The sequence below is a fragment of the Parasteatoda tepidariorum genome, chromosome 11 (genome assembly GCF_982258835.1).
Source record: "Parasteatoda tepidariorum strain Cologne lab strain chromosome 11, Ptep-v5.0, whole genome shotgun sequence".
Classification (NCBI taxonomy): Eukaryota; Metazoa; Arthropoda; class Arachnida; order Araneae; family Theridiidae; genus Parasteatoda; species Parasteatoda tepidariorum.
The window spans coordinates 9885178-9899745 of record NC_141765.1 but is presented as its reverse complement, the minus strand read 5'-3'; the positions used below and the strand labels follow the sequence as shown (position 1 = coordinate 9899745).

At 27.9% G+C, this 14568-nt stretch overlaps 1 protein-coding gene across 2 annotated transcripts in view; it reads right to left on the bottom strand.

Annotated features, from left to right (window-relative positions):
* The window catches only part of LOC107443169 (uncharacterized), a 327331-nt gene that overhangs the window by 135226 nt on the left and 177537 nt on the right, over positions 1 to 14568 (bottom strand). For both annotated transcript variants that reach the window (XM_071187585.2, XM_071187586.2), the window contains exon 3: positions 6192 to 7133. In XM_071187585.2, coding sequence (XP_071043686.1) covers positions 6192 to 7133 — 942 coding nt within the window. The remainder of the gene's footprint in view (positions 1 to 6191; positions 7134 to 14568) is intronic.

Below are 14568 nucleotides of genomic sequence, written 5' to 3'. Positions count from 1 at the left end.
ATTTAAGAAAAAATTTAAAATAGAAAAGATGAACATAAATTGCCTGTTTTGCAAATAATTTCAGCCATGGATTTGCCCGAAATGGATTTGCACATGGAAAAATTATATAAATTATCAAAAAAAAATTTTAGTAGATAATTTTAACACGGATTTGCCCGAAATGGATTTGCACATGGAAAAATTAATAAAGAAATTTTTGGTAAATAATTTTACCCATGGATTTGCCCAAAATGGATTTGCACATGGAAAAATTATAAAAATTAACAAAGAAAAATTATTTTAGTAGATAATTTTAGCCACGGATTTGCCCGAAATGGATTGGCAAATGGAAAAATTTTATAAAATAATAAAGAAATTTTTAGTAAATAATTTTACCCACGGATTTGCCCGAAATGGGTTTGCACATGGAAAAATTATAAAAATTAACAAAGGAAATTTTTTAGTAAAGGAATTTTTCAGGAACTAATTTTGACCACGGAATTGCCCGAAATGGATTTGCTCATGGAAAAAGTATCTCTTTTTTGCGGATATAATATCGTGTGGGCTGATGAAAAGATTATATCTTTTATTTTTCGGTTTTTTTTTAAAAATTTCATCCTTCTTTTTTCTTTAATCAGTTGTTTGTTGTTTTTTTTCCATTATTATTCCCCCCCCCTTTTTCATATGTCTATAATTTTCCTTTGAATATATTTATATATATATATATATATATATAGTTATATATATAGTTATATATAGTTATATATAGTTATATATTATATAGTTATATATAGTTAGTTTTTTATTTTATTCATGTTTTTCATGTTAATTTGTGTTTATTTAGGGTAATAATTTATGCTGCATTTGCGCGATTAATACTCTTTTTATGTTTTTATGCTTCTTTCTCCTAGATACAAATTTTCCCCTGTTGCTTATGCACGCGGTTATTTGTTAAAGAGATATTTTTCTTCCAAATTTTGTATATTTTTTTATATAATTTTTTGGTCCCCTGCTGATTCAGGTTAGCACCCTGCTTCAGTTTAATCTAATTGCTAATAATTCCAATGATAAATTTAAATGTAAGGATAATCGATGATTAACCTGCAAATCGCTCGTCAGTGCTAATTCTTCCTTAAATTCCCCTCTTTGAAAGGCTACCAACTGTATTTAATCGCATTTATGGCAATTAGATGTGTCTTGACAACGACTATTTGCTTTTACCATTCTTGTTTCTCTACCATTTAGTTTTTTATTCTTTTCATGTTAATTTGTGTATGTATATATATATATATTGTGTATGTATGTATATATATATATATATATTGTGTATGTATATATATATATATATATATATATATATATATATATATATATATATATATATATATATATATATATATATATATATATATATATATATATATATATATATATATATATACACTTAAGTTCAACTCTCTCTTTTAAAATCTGCTAATTTGTTGAAGCAATCATTTGATTCTCTGCTGAGGAATATCTTCAATTTTTGTTTTATTTTAATATCTTGATTAAATTAGCTTGAACAATTTGGTAAAGACGGCACCAGTTTGATCGATTGTTATCATGTGACACTGGAAGGTAAACGATTGGTTCTCCTTATCAAGCAGAGATTTATACATTTGTGGGGGTTTCTTAAAAGCATTTATCTCATACATATGAATGAGATGCATTCTCAACTATTTCCACAATTTCTTCTCAGGATTTCCTTAGAAAATGTGGTATAAATTTGCAATAAAGAGTAATTTGTTTTTGTCATTTTTCAGACAGAATTACTTCGAAATATTTATAGCCAACGAACAATTCTTACTTAAGCATAACCTGAATGCATAAAATCCGTTCTATTTAATAGTTTAAATTTTTATTTTAACTTCTTATTCTGAGAGTTTGCTTAGAATACTAACTTTTGGATAACATAAAAGTTTTTTTTATTGTGTCTTTTGAACGATAATGCATAGGGGGAACGTAGAATATTTTTGAATAAATAATTTGATTTATCTGATGCTAAAATACTGACAGCAAATTTGATTTTTTTGACACCATTACAAATTTGAAAAACTTGTGAAAGAGGCAATTTATTTTGAAAAAAAAAAGATTAGATTTTAGAATTAGCCATAAATGCCTTATTAATTACTTTCTAACACTATTTTTGAGAAAATAAAAAGTGGCTATTTAGAAAATAATTCGTGACAATTGCTATGAGTTTTAAAAAGTATTTCAGTTTATTATAAAAATTATATTTTGTCTCTCTATTTACATATATATATATATATATATATATATATATATATATATATATATATATATATATATATATATATATATATATATATATATATATATATATATACACTGTTAGCATTTTCATGCTGAAATTACGGTAAAATAATCGCAGTAGTGTCTTAATCCGATTAACCATAAGTCCGATTGACCATCCGATTAACCATTTTTGGCACGAAAATCAAAACCCGTCGAAAAAAATCCTGTTTATTTTTAAAAAAAGCTAGCACATTCTTGTATCTGATTTCGTAACTTAAGGTATGATATGCTTCAAGAAAACAGCATATTTTAGGTAAGCCCCTGAATCCATGAAGATTGTATCATACTACTTAACAATCGAATCACTAAATCATAAGATATTAAAGTATTCCACTGTTTACTTTGCTCATTAAACATATATTATAATATGTTAAGGGCGCCTTAATTTGTTTGGGACATTTAATAGCATCTCAAACCTGTTTTTCACTGCTTCAAATAATCGAATTTGGAATAATCGGGCTCGAATTTGGAGTCCTTGAAAAGTTGACCACCCACCTAAAAACGACTTCTTTAATTCTTGCTTCACTGAGTCAATGAAGTTTTTCTTGACGGTACTTGACGGGATGTACAGAGATCGGTATGGAAATACTTCTGTATTAACTCTGTGTGAACAAACTTTCTGTTAACGGTTAGTTTTTTTGGAAGATTTTACATAGTAAAACTGTTGATACAATTTAAAAGATCATGATTAAAACTTTTAGAAATGGTATTCGTTTTACCTATGCAAAATTTGGATAGACAAAAAAACAGTTAAGGAAGTTTAAAACTTCTTTCTAACTTTATACCAGCAGTTTTGAAATCATTCCATATGATTGCAACATTTATGCAAGAATGCTTTTTATACATAGTGGCGTTGAAAAAAAAAGGAAGGATTTAATTTCCTACTCTAGTTTTGGTTTCGTCGATGAAAAGTTTGCATCGGTAAAAAAGAAGCCGTTACTAAAAGCTTCAAGCATGATCATTCAGATTGTGCCAAAAGTTTTGCCATGTAAAATCTTCCAAAACACTCGCTGCTAAAAGAAAGATTGTTTATATAGAGTTAGTATAGTAATTTTCCTTAACCATTGTATCTAAGCTATTGTATATAAATATAATAATAATGTAAAACAATATAATAACATAATTAATTTAATAAATGTAAATACACTACCTGGCCAAATTTTTAGACGCTCTATAAGATTCTATGTAAAATCTTAATTATCAGGTGATACTATACAGCTTTATTGCTTTTACTCGACTGTAACCGGCTTGCACTTATTTACGCTCTTGTATCAATTGTTTAACAATGCGATGCAATACGTTAAAAATAAATGCAAATAGGAAGTATATAAAAGGCCTCCTGAATAAAAACCCATTGCATTTATGTTCAAATATAAAAGTATTGCATATAAATTCGTAATTATTAAAAAATTACAGTATGTCTAATAATTTGGTCTAATTATTATAATACATTAATACAATATCTGATATAAGAAATATTCTAATTTATACAATAGATCGTCTAATTTATCCAATCCTTATATATCGTCGAATTTAACCAAATGAGGCACGATGGTAAACAAGTACAAACCGGTTTCAGTTGCTTAAAAACAATAAAGCTATATAGCATCACCTGATAATTAAGATTTTTAAATAGAATCTCATAGTGCGTCTAATAAGTTGGCCAGGGACTGTATATCTGTAACAAGAGAAAATAGGCCTTTTTTAATGCAATATTTGTTTTCACGTTAGATTCGTTTATCATTAAGCATTTTAATTTAAGTAATTCACTTCTAGGGAACAATGACTTTAAACGAACTTTATAATTTTTACCCTGTGATAGAGGCAATTTTAACCAAAGAGAATGACTGAACATTAAATGTTTTAAACTTATGTTTTTAAGGAGAAGAATTTCCTTCATTTGCAGTATATTTAATTCATATAATTTTAACTTAGCTTTAAGATCTACTAAAACTCTCTTGCAGAGTATAGATTTGAACAACTATGTAACTATATAGACAGTAAATATAATTTCTCAGAGGAAAGCATTGAAGACTATTATATCTATAAGAAAATAAGAGATCTAAATAATACGAATCCTATAAGGGAATAAAAGAATTAAGAAAAACTAAATGAATGCTAATAACAAACATTAATCACCGTCAAACTTATTTCATAAACGTAAGAAATAAATGTAAAATAAATTATCTTAAAATAAATAAAAATTAACTAATTTTTCCGGAATGAAAAAAAAAACTTTTCATAAAATGCACTTAAATTATACACCGGAAAGACATTAGATGAAAGAAAAAAATGTCATTTAGGTTTGAAAAAAACATTTTATTTATAAAAAGAATGAATAAGTTTGTAAATAAACTTCAAATATTTTTACCATCCATCAAATTGCAGGATGATTACAATTCACTAAATTCAATACGAATAAAAAGTTTTTAAAACATTCAATAACATATTTTTTGAACTTACATTCATTTTCGCTCTACTTTCAATAAAAACTCAAAAAACACATTTAAAACTCAAATGAATCAGCTAGATTTTTCTTTAAAAGCAAGACAGGCACAGATGTTACTCTGCTCTAATAAAAAATTTATTTGTGATGTGGGAGAAATGAGGTCATAATGTGAAAATACTATTAGTATAATCAAAAATTGATGGAATTTTCCGAACAATGTTTGCTCAATAAAGTAATCAGTCAGATTCGGAAATGCGGCCTAATTAAGATAATCGTTAATTGAGCTTTAATTAGTAATTAAATACAAATCAGACAATTGAGTTCAACACAATACGAAAATAATATAGAGTATAAAAAATTCGATCGCGAGAAAATAAAAATGTTATATTAAAATTTGTATTAGTTTTGATATTATTAACGCATGTAATCCAGTACAAATAATGATTTTAAGAGTTTAGTCATGAAAGATTTCTCTAGCCCAGATTTAGAAACTTGAAAATGACTTGAACCATTTCTTTTACAATCTATATTAATGATGTATAGGAATGATGTATAGGAAAAGGATGTCAAAATAACTGGGTTCTTTTGTTTCAGCTACACTGTTATGTACAATATTAATGACTATTTTTAAACCATAAATTAAATATTTCTATATGATGTTAAAACACTACAAAGCCATATAATGTTGAAACACTGTTAGTATTATCAAAACTTGATGGAATTTTCAGACCAATTTTTGCACAATAAAGTAATAAAATGATCAGTCACATTCGAAAATGCAGCCTAATTAAGGTAATATAAAGTCATTAATTGAGCTTTGATAAATAACCCACGGGCGGTATAGCAAATGGGCAAGTTTTTTCCCAATACTCTTTTTCTCTATCTAACAGCATGGTTTTTGTTATGCGGAGAAGACTGCGGGTTAAAATACGAATTTTTACGTGAAGAACCGTCAGTGGGTTAAATACAAATCAGATACGATAATGTGCAACAATAATATAAAGTATAAAATAATTCGGTTGCGAGAAAATAAAAAAAATTACATTAAAATTTGCTCTAGTTTTGATATAATCAACGCATGTAATCCAGTACAAATACTGATTTCAAGCTATAAAAGATTCATTTAAGTTCAAAGATAAGTTCAGCTATAAAAGATTTTTCTTAAACAGGTTTAAAATAACTTGAACCATTAAAAATTACTTTCTTTTGCATTCTATACTAATGATACAGTCTATACAGGAAAAGGATGTTGAAATAACTGGGTTCTGGGTTGCAGCTAAACTGTACAATATTAATGATTATTTTTGAAACTTTTATGAATCATGAATTAAATGATCTTACCTGTTTCCTAAAGTAATTTTTCCGATTAAAATGCAACTTATTTCTGTATAAAATGTGGCATACTCACATGTAACTTCTGTTTAGTCTGCTAGCTGGACTTGGTTCATAAGGTGGTTCTGAATCCTCTTGCTCACACCAAGTATGACAACAACTTACAGAAGCGGAAGCATGTCTTAGCTCCTTATGAAGAACTAGCAGTAAAGTAGGATTGACAAATGTATGGGCAAATGCAACGTGTAAAGACATTTCATAGGATGAAGAAGGTCCATTAATACCGGGTTGTATCAGTATTACAATAAATAGAGGGCCCCAAAATAAAAGATAAGCTACTAGAAGAACGACAAACATTTTAACCCTTCGTACACCTTCTTTTTCTAGTCTACTTATGTAGCTTTGAATTTGCTGAGATTCACATAAGTCCCTTTCAGACCTAACTGATATCATAGTAGTAACTAAACCAGCGATGCGCAGCGCTTCTAAGTTCGATTTAGTTAAGTCCCTGTATAATTTTCGCAGATGTATGCCCGTTAAAATGATGCACATTACATTAACGGTAACCCAAAGTATATTAAGCACGTAATGTCTAACAGGAGCGTATACCATTGGACATGCATCAATAGTAGCAACACCATCTCTTCCTGAAGATAAAGCTCCACTCAAAAAAGTTGGTCCAAGGTTAATTGTAAAACTAGCAAACCATATAATAAATAAACCAAAGACAATACATTGAGGACTATCAAGAACTACATGATTGTTTTCTGAATTTAATGTATAACCTCCTTCGGGTCCATCAGATACTTCATTTTGTTCTGGTAAGAGAGGAGCATCATTAATAACTGATGTCAGTATGTTGACAGTTGATACTGTAACTAGGAGAAGGAATGCAGTTTCAACTATCGAACATTTAGGCATGCGCTGACACATCAAAACACTTATTCCTAAAGGTATCATCAGGCTTGCTCTAATACAATCTACCAATCCTTGATGAAATAATAGGCCTTGAGACCATCTGTAAGTAAAGAAAAATACAAATAAAATAATACTCACATATTTAATTCATTTAATTTAAATATTAGAATTACACAAAACTTACTTCAAATTGATTACATTTTACAAAAAAGAAAAAAAAAACAATCGCATTAGAAATGTCAAGAAGCCTGTATTTTGCCAACATGTCAAGGCATTTGTGAGAAATTATAGTATAAACTTTAATTTTTGTAAGTTAATTTCTTGCCAGCAATCACGCCTTCCGATCACTAGCCATCGTAAAACATAGAAGACGAAAAAATCGAATCACCCTATTAAAACAATACTTTCTTAAACTTCTTTCTATCCGCGAACGCTCAAAATTTTTTACATAATTCACGATTTTAAAACTAATAAACTTATTATTTCACTAACATTTTCCTATTCATTGATGCTGTGTAAAAATTGTATTTGTTTAATGTTCATGAAGTAACTGACTAATCAAAAATAAAAATACTGGAATCATATAGCTATGTATTACTGTTTGATTAAGCATACTGTGATTGATTAGCAATCTCATTTGAATTAAAAAAGTTAATAATAAACAAGAAATATCTTTTTAGTTGAAATATTTCCAGTTTAATCCAAAAAAAGCCTGTTCACGAATGATTCCTCCTATCACACCATCAATTTTCAGCCTCATTTATATTTACAGTTCTTTTCACGCATTCAATTGTATTATACTTCTCTAGTGTTATGTACATAGTTTCGTTACTAGTTTAACCATTTAATGCCCATGCTCAGCCACAAAATGTGGTCCATGTTTGAAAAATACCTAGAGGAAAAAGTGGTAGTTTGGTTTATATTCATAGTTTATAATTAATATTTATAATTTTTTTTACTATTGTTCATTCAATTGTATAATATTTTTCTAGTGTTATGCATACATAATGTCGTTATTAGTTTAACCTAGTAATGCAACGCCAGAAAAAGTGGTACAAAAAACATATATTATTTATTTGTTCATATGAAGTGGGTATTGATTTACGCTACTCAAGCAAATGAGTTAAAAAGGTAGGTTCGGCTACTGTTGATGAAAGATTGTTGCCTTCTGTTTTCAAAGTACAAATTTAAAAAAATTTTCTCATAAATTTTCAAAAAATCTTATTCTTAAAAAGTTTTAAAACAGTATTTTACTTTAACAAAAGTTTTTTTTTTAAATGCTAACTTCTATAAAACTCTAAAGGCAAAAAACTCCCTTTTCTTTTATATTAATCAAATGTATTGCTTCTCAGAATTGTTTCATTTATTTTCATTACTGTTATGCGCTATAAACCCATTTGTATCTAGCTTTCCTTAAAACGTGCGGTCTTTTTTTTTCAAAAAATAAAAAAAAAGTGGCTGCACAAATGTTTATTTTGCAAAATACGATAATTATGTCAACCATTATTTACTAAGAACGTGAATAATTATATTTAGAACTGTAATCAGTGTGCAGTGCTTTTGAAAAGCTGATGAGGTACTTAACCGAGAGGGATATCCCCTTCGTAGACAGAGAAAAAAGTAAGGTCAAAACTGCCAGAATATAATAAAATTTACCATACTTCTGGCTCTAGAAGAACACCAAAAAGCTCGGTAATTTTTATCGTATTGCTTTGGAAAGGATTTTGGTGAAATTAACAAATACATATGGTTTTATGATATGTAATAAAATTTGGCAATTTTATCATAATACCTTTCCTTTAGGCATGGAATAAAAATTATTTATTGAAAATAATTTACCTTTCAGTTTTGCATTATTTTACTCAATGTTTGGTAACAAGAAACCAGAATTTCCGGCAAATCGTTACCATATGAATAAAAAAAATTACTAAACGAATGGTTGAAAAATCGTATATTCCTGTTTCTATTACTAGAACTACGTTTTTGCTTTTTTTTTTTTTTTTTTTTTTTTTTTTTTTTTTTTTTTTTTTTAGTTTTTCTTAAAAGAAATGTAATTACCATATAGCATTGTAATTGTATCAGAATTTTTTACTGTATCAGTATTTTCTAGTTTCCCCAGCGACATTTGAAAAGGATACTTGTATCCATTATAACGAGAAAATTATTCCTCTAGAAAAAATTCTAATATAGAATTGTAAAATATTTCTTTAATGTCCGAGTTAAATAGATGTTCGAAGCATTGTAAAAACTTGTCCTCTGCAGAATGTATTCTTAAAGTTATGAAGTCTAAGGACCTCTCTAGATTATTTATTTATAGTGACTGGTTCATCCCAAACGTAAGCCTCTTGCTTTGTTCTTGTGGCTTTATTTCAGGTTCCATAACTTTATTCATAAAAATAATATTGTTGAAATCCATTGATCTTATAGATATGAACAATTGGAGAATATAAAATAAATAAAAAGAATTTTAAAAGTTCCAGCATAGTAATGTTTTCAGTTAAATAGTTTTTACTCGATGAGCCGTGTGCAGTTGCCTTCTTAAAACCACAACATAAATAACATACTTCCAGATAACTGCAAAGGCTACATGTTTTGACTCGAAAATAAATCACAAAAAGAGTATTTTCAAACATGAAAAGTATGACTGATAAATTTATTGTATCCATTGAGAAGAAAGTTGCACAGATAGTGAATAATATCATAAACTACGATTACTTTGGATAAGAATTTAGGAGTTTGTGTCACACTTCCTTGATTCAAATGGGATTCAAGGTGTTTTACATTTATTATGTGATAACACCAAACGAAATAGTATTTAAATAATTAATTCGAAACTTTTTCTTAATCAAATGACTAAATTCGGTCGTTTTACTGAGATAGCTGGTTTAATGTAGACCTTCGAATGGACATTAAAATAGCATTGCATTCGTAGAATAGAAACGGGATAGTGATGCATTGGCCGCTATAATGAAAGGGTCGTTGTAAGAGGTGATGGTATTAAAGGGTGAAGACCGAATTCGAAATTTGGGGAACAAGTATAAAAAGTGGGTAACAAAAATAATAACCGTGAAATAGATTCAGAAAGATGTTAGATACGTCACTCAATTATTACTGTTACGTGTTAAAATAGAATAGAATGTATTGTACCTTAACTGTAGAGCAATCCAATCTTGTATAGTAAGGGATTCTGCAATAAACGCCATCAAATAGAGCATCAGCATTTACATCACTAGTCCAATGCTATGTCTCTCAATTAATTTCGACTGGTCTAAGTCTTTAATCTCCTGGTAATAGTGTGTTCAGCAGTTACAGCTTCTTATTGGTGACCCAAAATAATAGCTTCCAATCCCAATTGTATGTCTTCAAAATACCAGATTTGTAAATTTATGAAGATACACTTTAAAAATGTATTTGTTTCCTTTATAAAGATTTTTAATAATTATCGATCATTATAGATCATTTTAAACTGATAAAAAGTGTTTTAATGATACATTCTATGTTTAAAACTAAAAAGTTAGGCTAAGTTGTCAAGTTGACCGAAGTTACACTTAAGTTAATAATATATATGAGTATTTAAATAAATTTTATAACGTTGAAAATTATTTTATTGTATATTTAAAATATTAATGCTAATTTATTGAATTATTTGTCAGAAAGCTTAGGCATATTTTTTCACAAAAATCAGCAAAAGAGCCTAAACTACACTGAGAAAAAAAGTATGGTCAAAACTACCCGAAAATGGTAAAATTTACCATGTTTCTGGCTCTGTGGGAATATTTAAAAGCTCTGTAAGGTTTTTTTGGAAGCGCTTTGGTAATGATTTATGAAAAATTATCAATAAAGCAGTTTTATAATATCTGATAAAATTTGGTAATTTTTTTATGTCACCTTAGAGCATAGCATAAAAACCATTTGTTCGTTTAAATTTACTTTTCAGTTTTCTATTTTTTACTAAATATATGGTTATAAGAACTGTAATTGAAAACATAAATTTCCGTTAAACCGTAAATTCCGGTAAACCATGAACGGAAAAATTACCAAATAATTGGCTTAAATACAGTATATTTCGTATTTCGGTGTTGTTATGCAGAAATATGTTTTTTTCCCTCGAAATGTCACTACCATATAGCGAGGAAATTTTGAGCCTGGTTGGTAGGGCGTTGGACCCATGTCTAACAGGTCGTGGGTCCGATCCCTGCCAGCCGAGGACTCCCCGTGCAGTAAATGATGACTGCTGCACGTTAAATCTGTGTGATCACGAAGTCCTCCATGTCCCCATAACAAATAATACCTTTGAGGGAACTGAATTGGAGATTGATCGTTCTCTGGTTCAGGTCAAAATTACGATCCGATCCGTGGGTGAATGAATGGATGTATGAAATGGGTCCGCATGTAAACGGGTTCTAATGTGTGTGTATGGCGGGGCTGAAGTTATGTTCTTGATCGTAGATGGCGCCACTGAAAATAAGAAATGCACCCTCTGCATTAAATACGCTTGGTTTAACCAAGCAGGCTTGTTGGATTGCAAGTAACATTAGAAACAACAACAGCAGCAACGGGGAAATTTTACCAGCAATTTTTTGTTCGTGTAAACCCATTATTATTTGTAAGCTTTAAAAATGTTATCGCAGAATAGTTGAGCAAAATGTTTCAAAATTCTCCAGTTTGGTATAACAAATAGCAGTTATGCGTCTGTCGTTTGTTCGGTTTTGCTCAGTTTTATATAAAAACCAACTTGACCCTTAGTTTTTTGAAATAATTTAAAAATCAAGTTTTCTTTGAAAAATTATTTGAAAATATTGAGTTAGTAAAGTATTCAAAAATCCAGATAGTTGTAATTTTTAAATGTACTACATACAAACAACAAAGTTCGTCGCTTGTTGCAAAATTAAATTCTAAAATTAAACGGAAGTAACTTTTCATAAAGAACATATTTTAAAAAATATTTTCAGCATTGTGTAAAACAACTTGGTTTAAATGATTGGTTAAGCTGATTAAAAATAAACAAGTTATAATAAAACAAAAAGAACACAGTTTCCTGTAACAAACACCTAACAAACATAGTTTAGTTTATACTCGGAAGCTCCTGACGAAAACACTTCTACGAAATTGGAAAAAGAAAAATATCGATGAAAAAAGGAGAAAAATCTTTTTCAATTCAAGTCTCAAGTTGAGGTATGAGTAATTTGAATTTAGATCAAAATGATTAAATCAACTTAAATCTTTGCCCAACTCTTTAGAAAAGAAGAAAAAAAGAAGGTAATAAAAACTATTATAATAAAAATGAATTTTTTTCAAATGTACGTTTTCGTTTTACTATTTAACTTTCTATACCATTCTTTTTTTATTTTTAACATTTTAAAAATACATAGTTAAAAAGTAAAATCGAAAATATCGTTTCTGCTGCTATAGCTAATGCTTTTCCGTCATATAAAATTAAAATTAATTATTATGTTTGACTGCAAGAAAAATAAGCTTTATAATTTTTTTCTCAATAAGATAGATGTATTCTATTAAAATTATTTTGATTTGGTGTTTACTTATGTTTTATGTATGCTTAAAAAGAAAAGAACTCATGGACTAATTTTACTTCTGTTTAAATTATAATTCTGAAAATCTAAAATATTATCCTTATTATTTTGCCAAGAGATTTTGAAAGATTTATTTCAAACAGTTATAATTGAAAAGTACCTCAGACTATCATATTTTTTATCTCTAACTGTAGTATAATTTTGTTCTTCCCTTGAAACTGAAATTTCCTTGAAATTAATTTCTATATGAGTTTTATTTTAAACAATTTTCATTAATTCACTCTAATGTTTCTTCTTTTAATTAATTTCAGTTTTGGGCTTTCGTTTTTATCTTTATTTTTTAAATGAAAACAATATGTAAGGAAATTGGTTATTGTGCTGTTTTATTTAACTATAGATTTTCTAACTTATATTAAAAGTGTTTTGCGTTACATTTTATTTTAATTTTATATTTTTATGCTTTAGTAGATCTGTATTTCATATCAGTAGTTAAATCTTAAAGACTGCATTCAGGCATATTGAAAATTAAAATGGAAAATTACATTATTAGTTGTTGACAATCTTATTCTTGAATATTCTAAACAGATAAAATAAAAATGTGTGTATATTTTAAAGCTTATCTTTCTATGATTTAGAACCTAGTAAAATTCATATTCACTTTAAGAAAATTAATAGCTGAAATTGATAATTGCATTATAATGATGTTGATAGTTTTATTATTCAGTATTTTAAATACAAAATTGATTAAAAATGTGCTTATTTCTTTTAAAGAGTATAGATATTAAAAAAACCTAGATATTAAAAAAAAGTTTCAGGTAAATAGATAACTGAAATTGAAAATTAACTTATAAGTTGTTGTCATCCTTATTCTTGAATATTTCAAACAGATAAAATAAAGCTGTGTGTATTTTTTAAAGCATATCCTTCTAAGAGCTAGAACCTAGATATTAGTAGCTATACTTAGAAACCACTTTCAAGTAAATCGATAGTTGAGTTTAATAAATGTTCTTATACTAAAATAAAACTTTCGAATGAATAAGAAGACATTATTTTAGATTTCGTGCTTGTTTGTAATCAAATGTTAAAGATAATTAAACTGTCAGAAAAATTTATGTTGGACAATCGCTATCTAAAGTGAGCAGAAGCAAAATAGCAAATTATCTTTAAAAATATTATAGGTTCTAAGCGAATTGATAACCGAAAAACAAAATTAAATAATTTATTTCAAAACATGCACTTTTTTGTTTAAGTTTTTCATGTTCTACAAAAAGTGTTCCTTTTCTTAAAGTTTTTTTTCAACTTATAAATTTTGAAGCACAAAAACAATATACAGTGCTTCAAAAAGAAAAAAAAGGGATTACTCTGAATAACTTTTGATTTTGATTTAACCCTGAATAAGATTAGATTTTGCGGTTCTAAAGGCTCGAGAATTTAATTTCAAATATGCAAATTAATGAGTGCAGACAATATTTTAAGTTACGAAATCAGACACAAGAACCTACTTTCTCTGAATAAACATGCCTTTTTTTCGGCATGTTCAGATTTCTGACTCCCGAAATATAGGGTAGTCGCAATCTGGGAAATATGATCCCAATAATTTGGTCAGGTAAGCGCTTCCAAGTTTGAACCTCTTAATGTTAATTTTACTTTATGCGTATTTCACTATATACTTTTTTTTAAGCGAATTTAAGAATAGTCGAAAAAATTTGAATTGTAAAACATACATTTTTGCATCATTTTAAAGAACGTAATTTTATGTGGCGAAATACAAAATTTGAGCCAATTCGATCGAATAGTTCCTGAGAAATTGAATTTCAAAAAAGTCAGAAACTTGAAATTCGATTTCTCAGGAACTGTTCAACAAATTTGGCTCAAATTTTGTATTATGCCACATAAAATTACATTCCTTAAAATTATGCAAAAATTGTATACTTTGAACAATTCAATTTTTTTCGACCGTTATTAAATAAAATAATAAAAAGTTTTCGAAAAGTTATTTTTTAC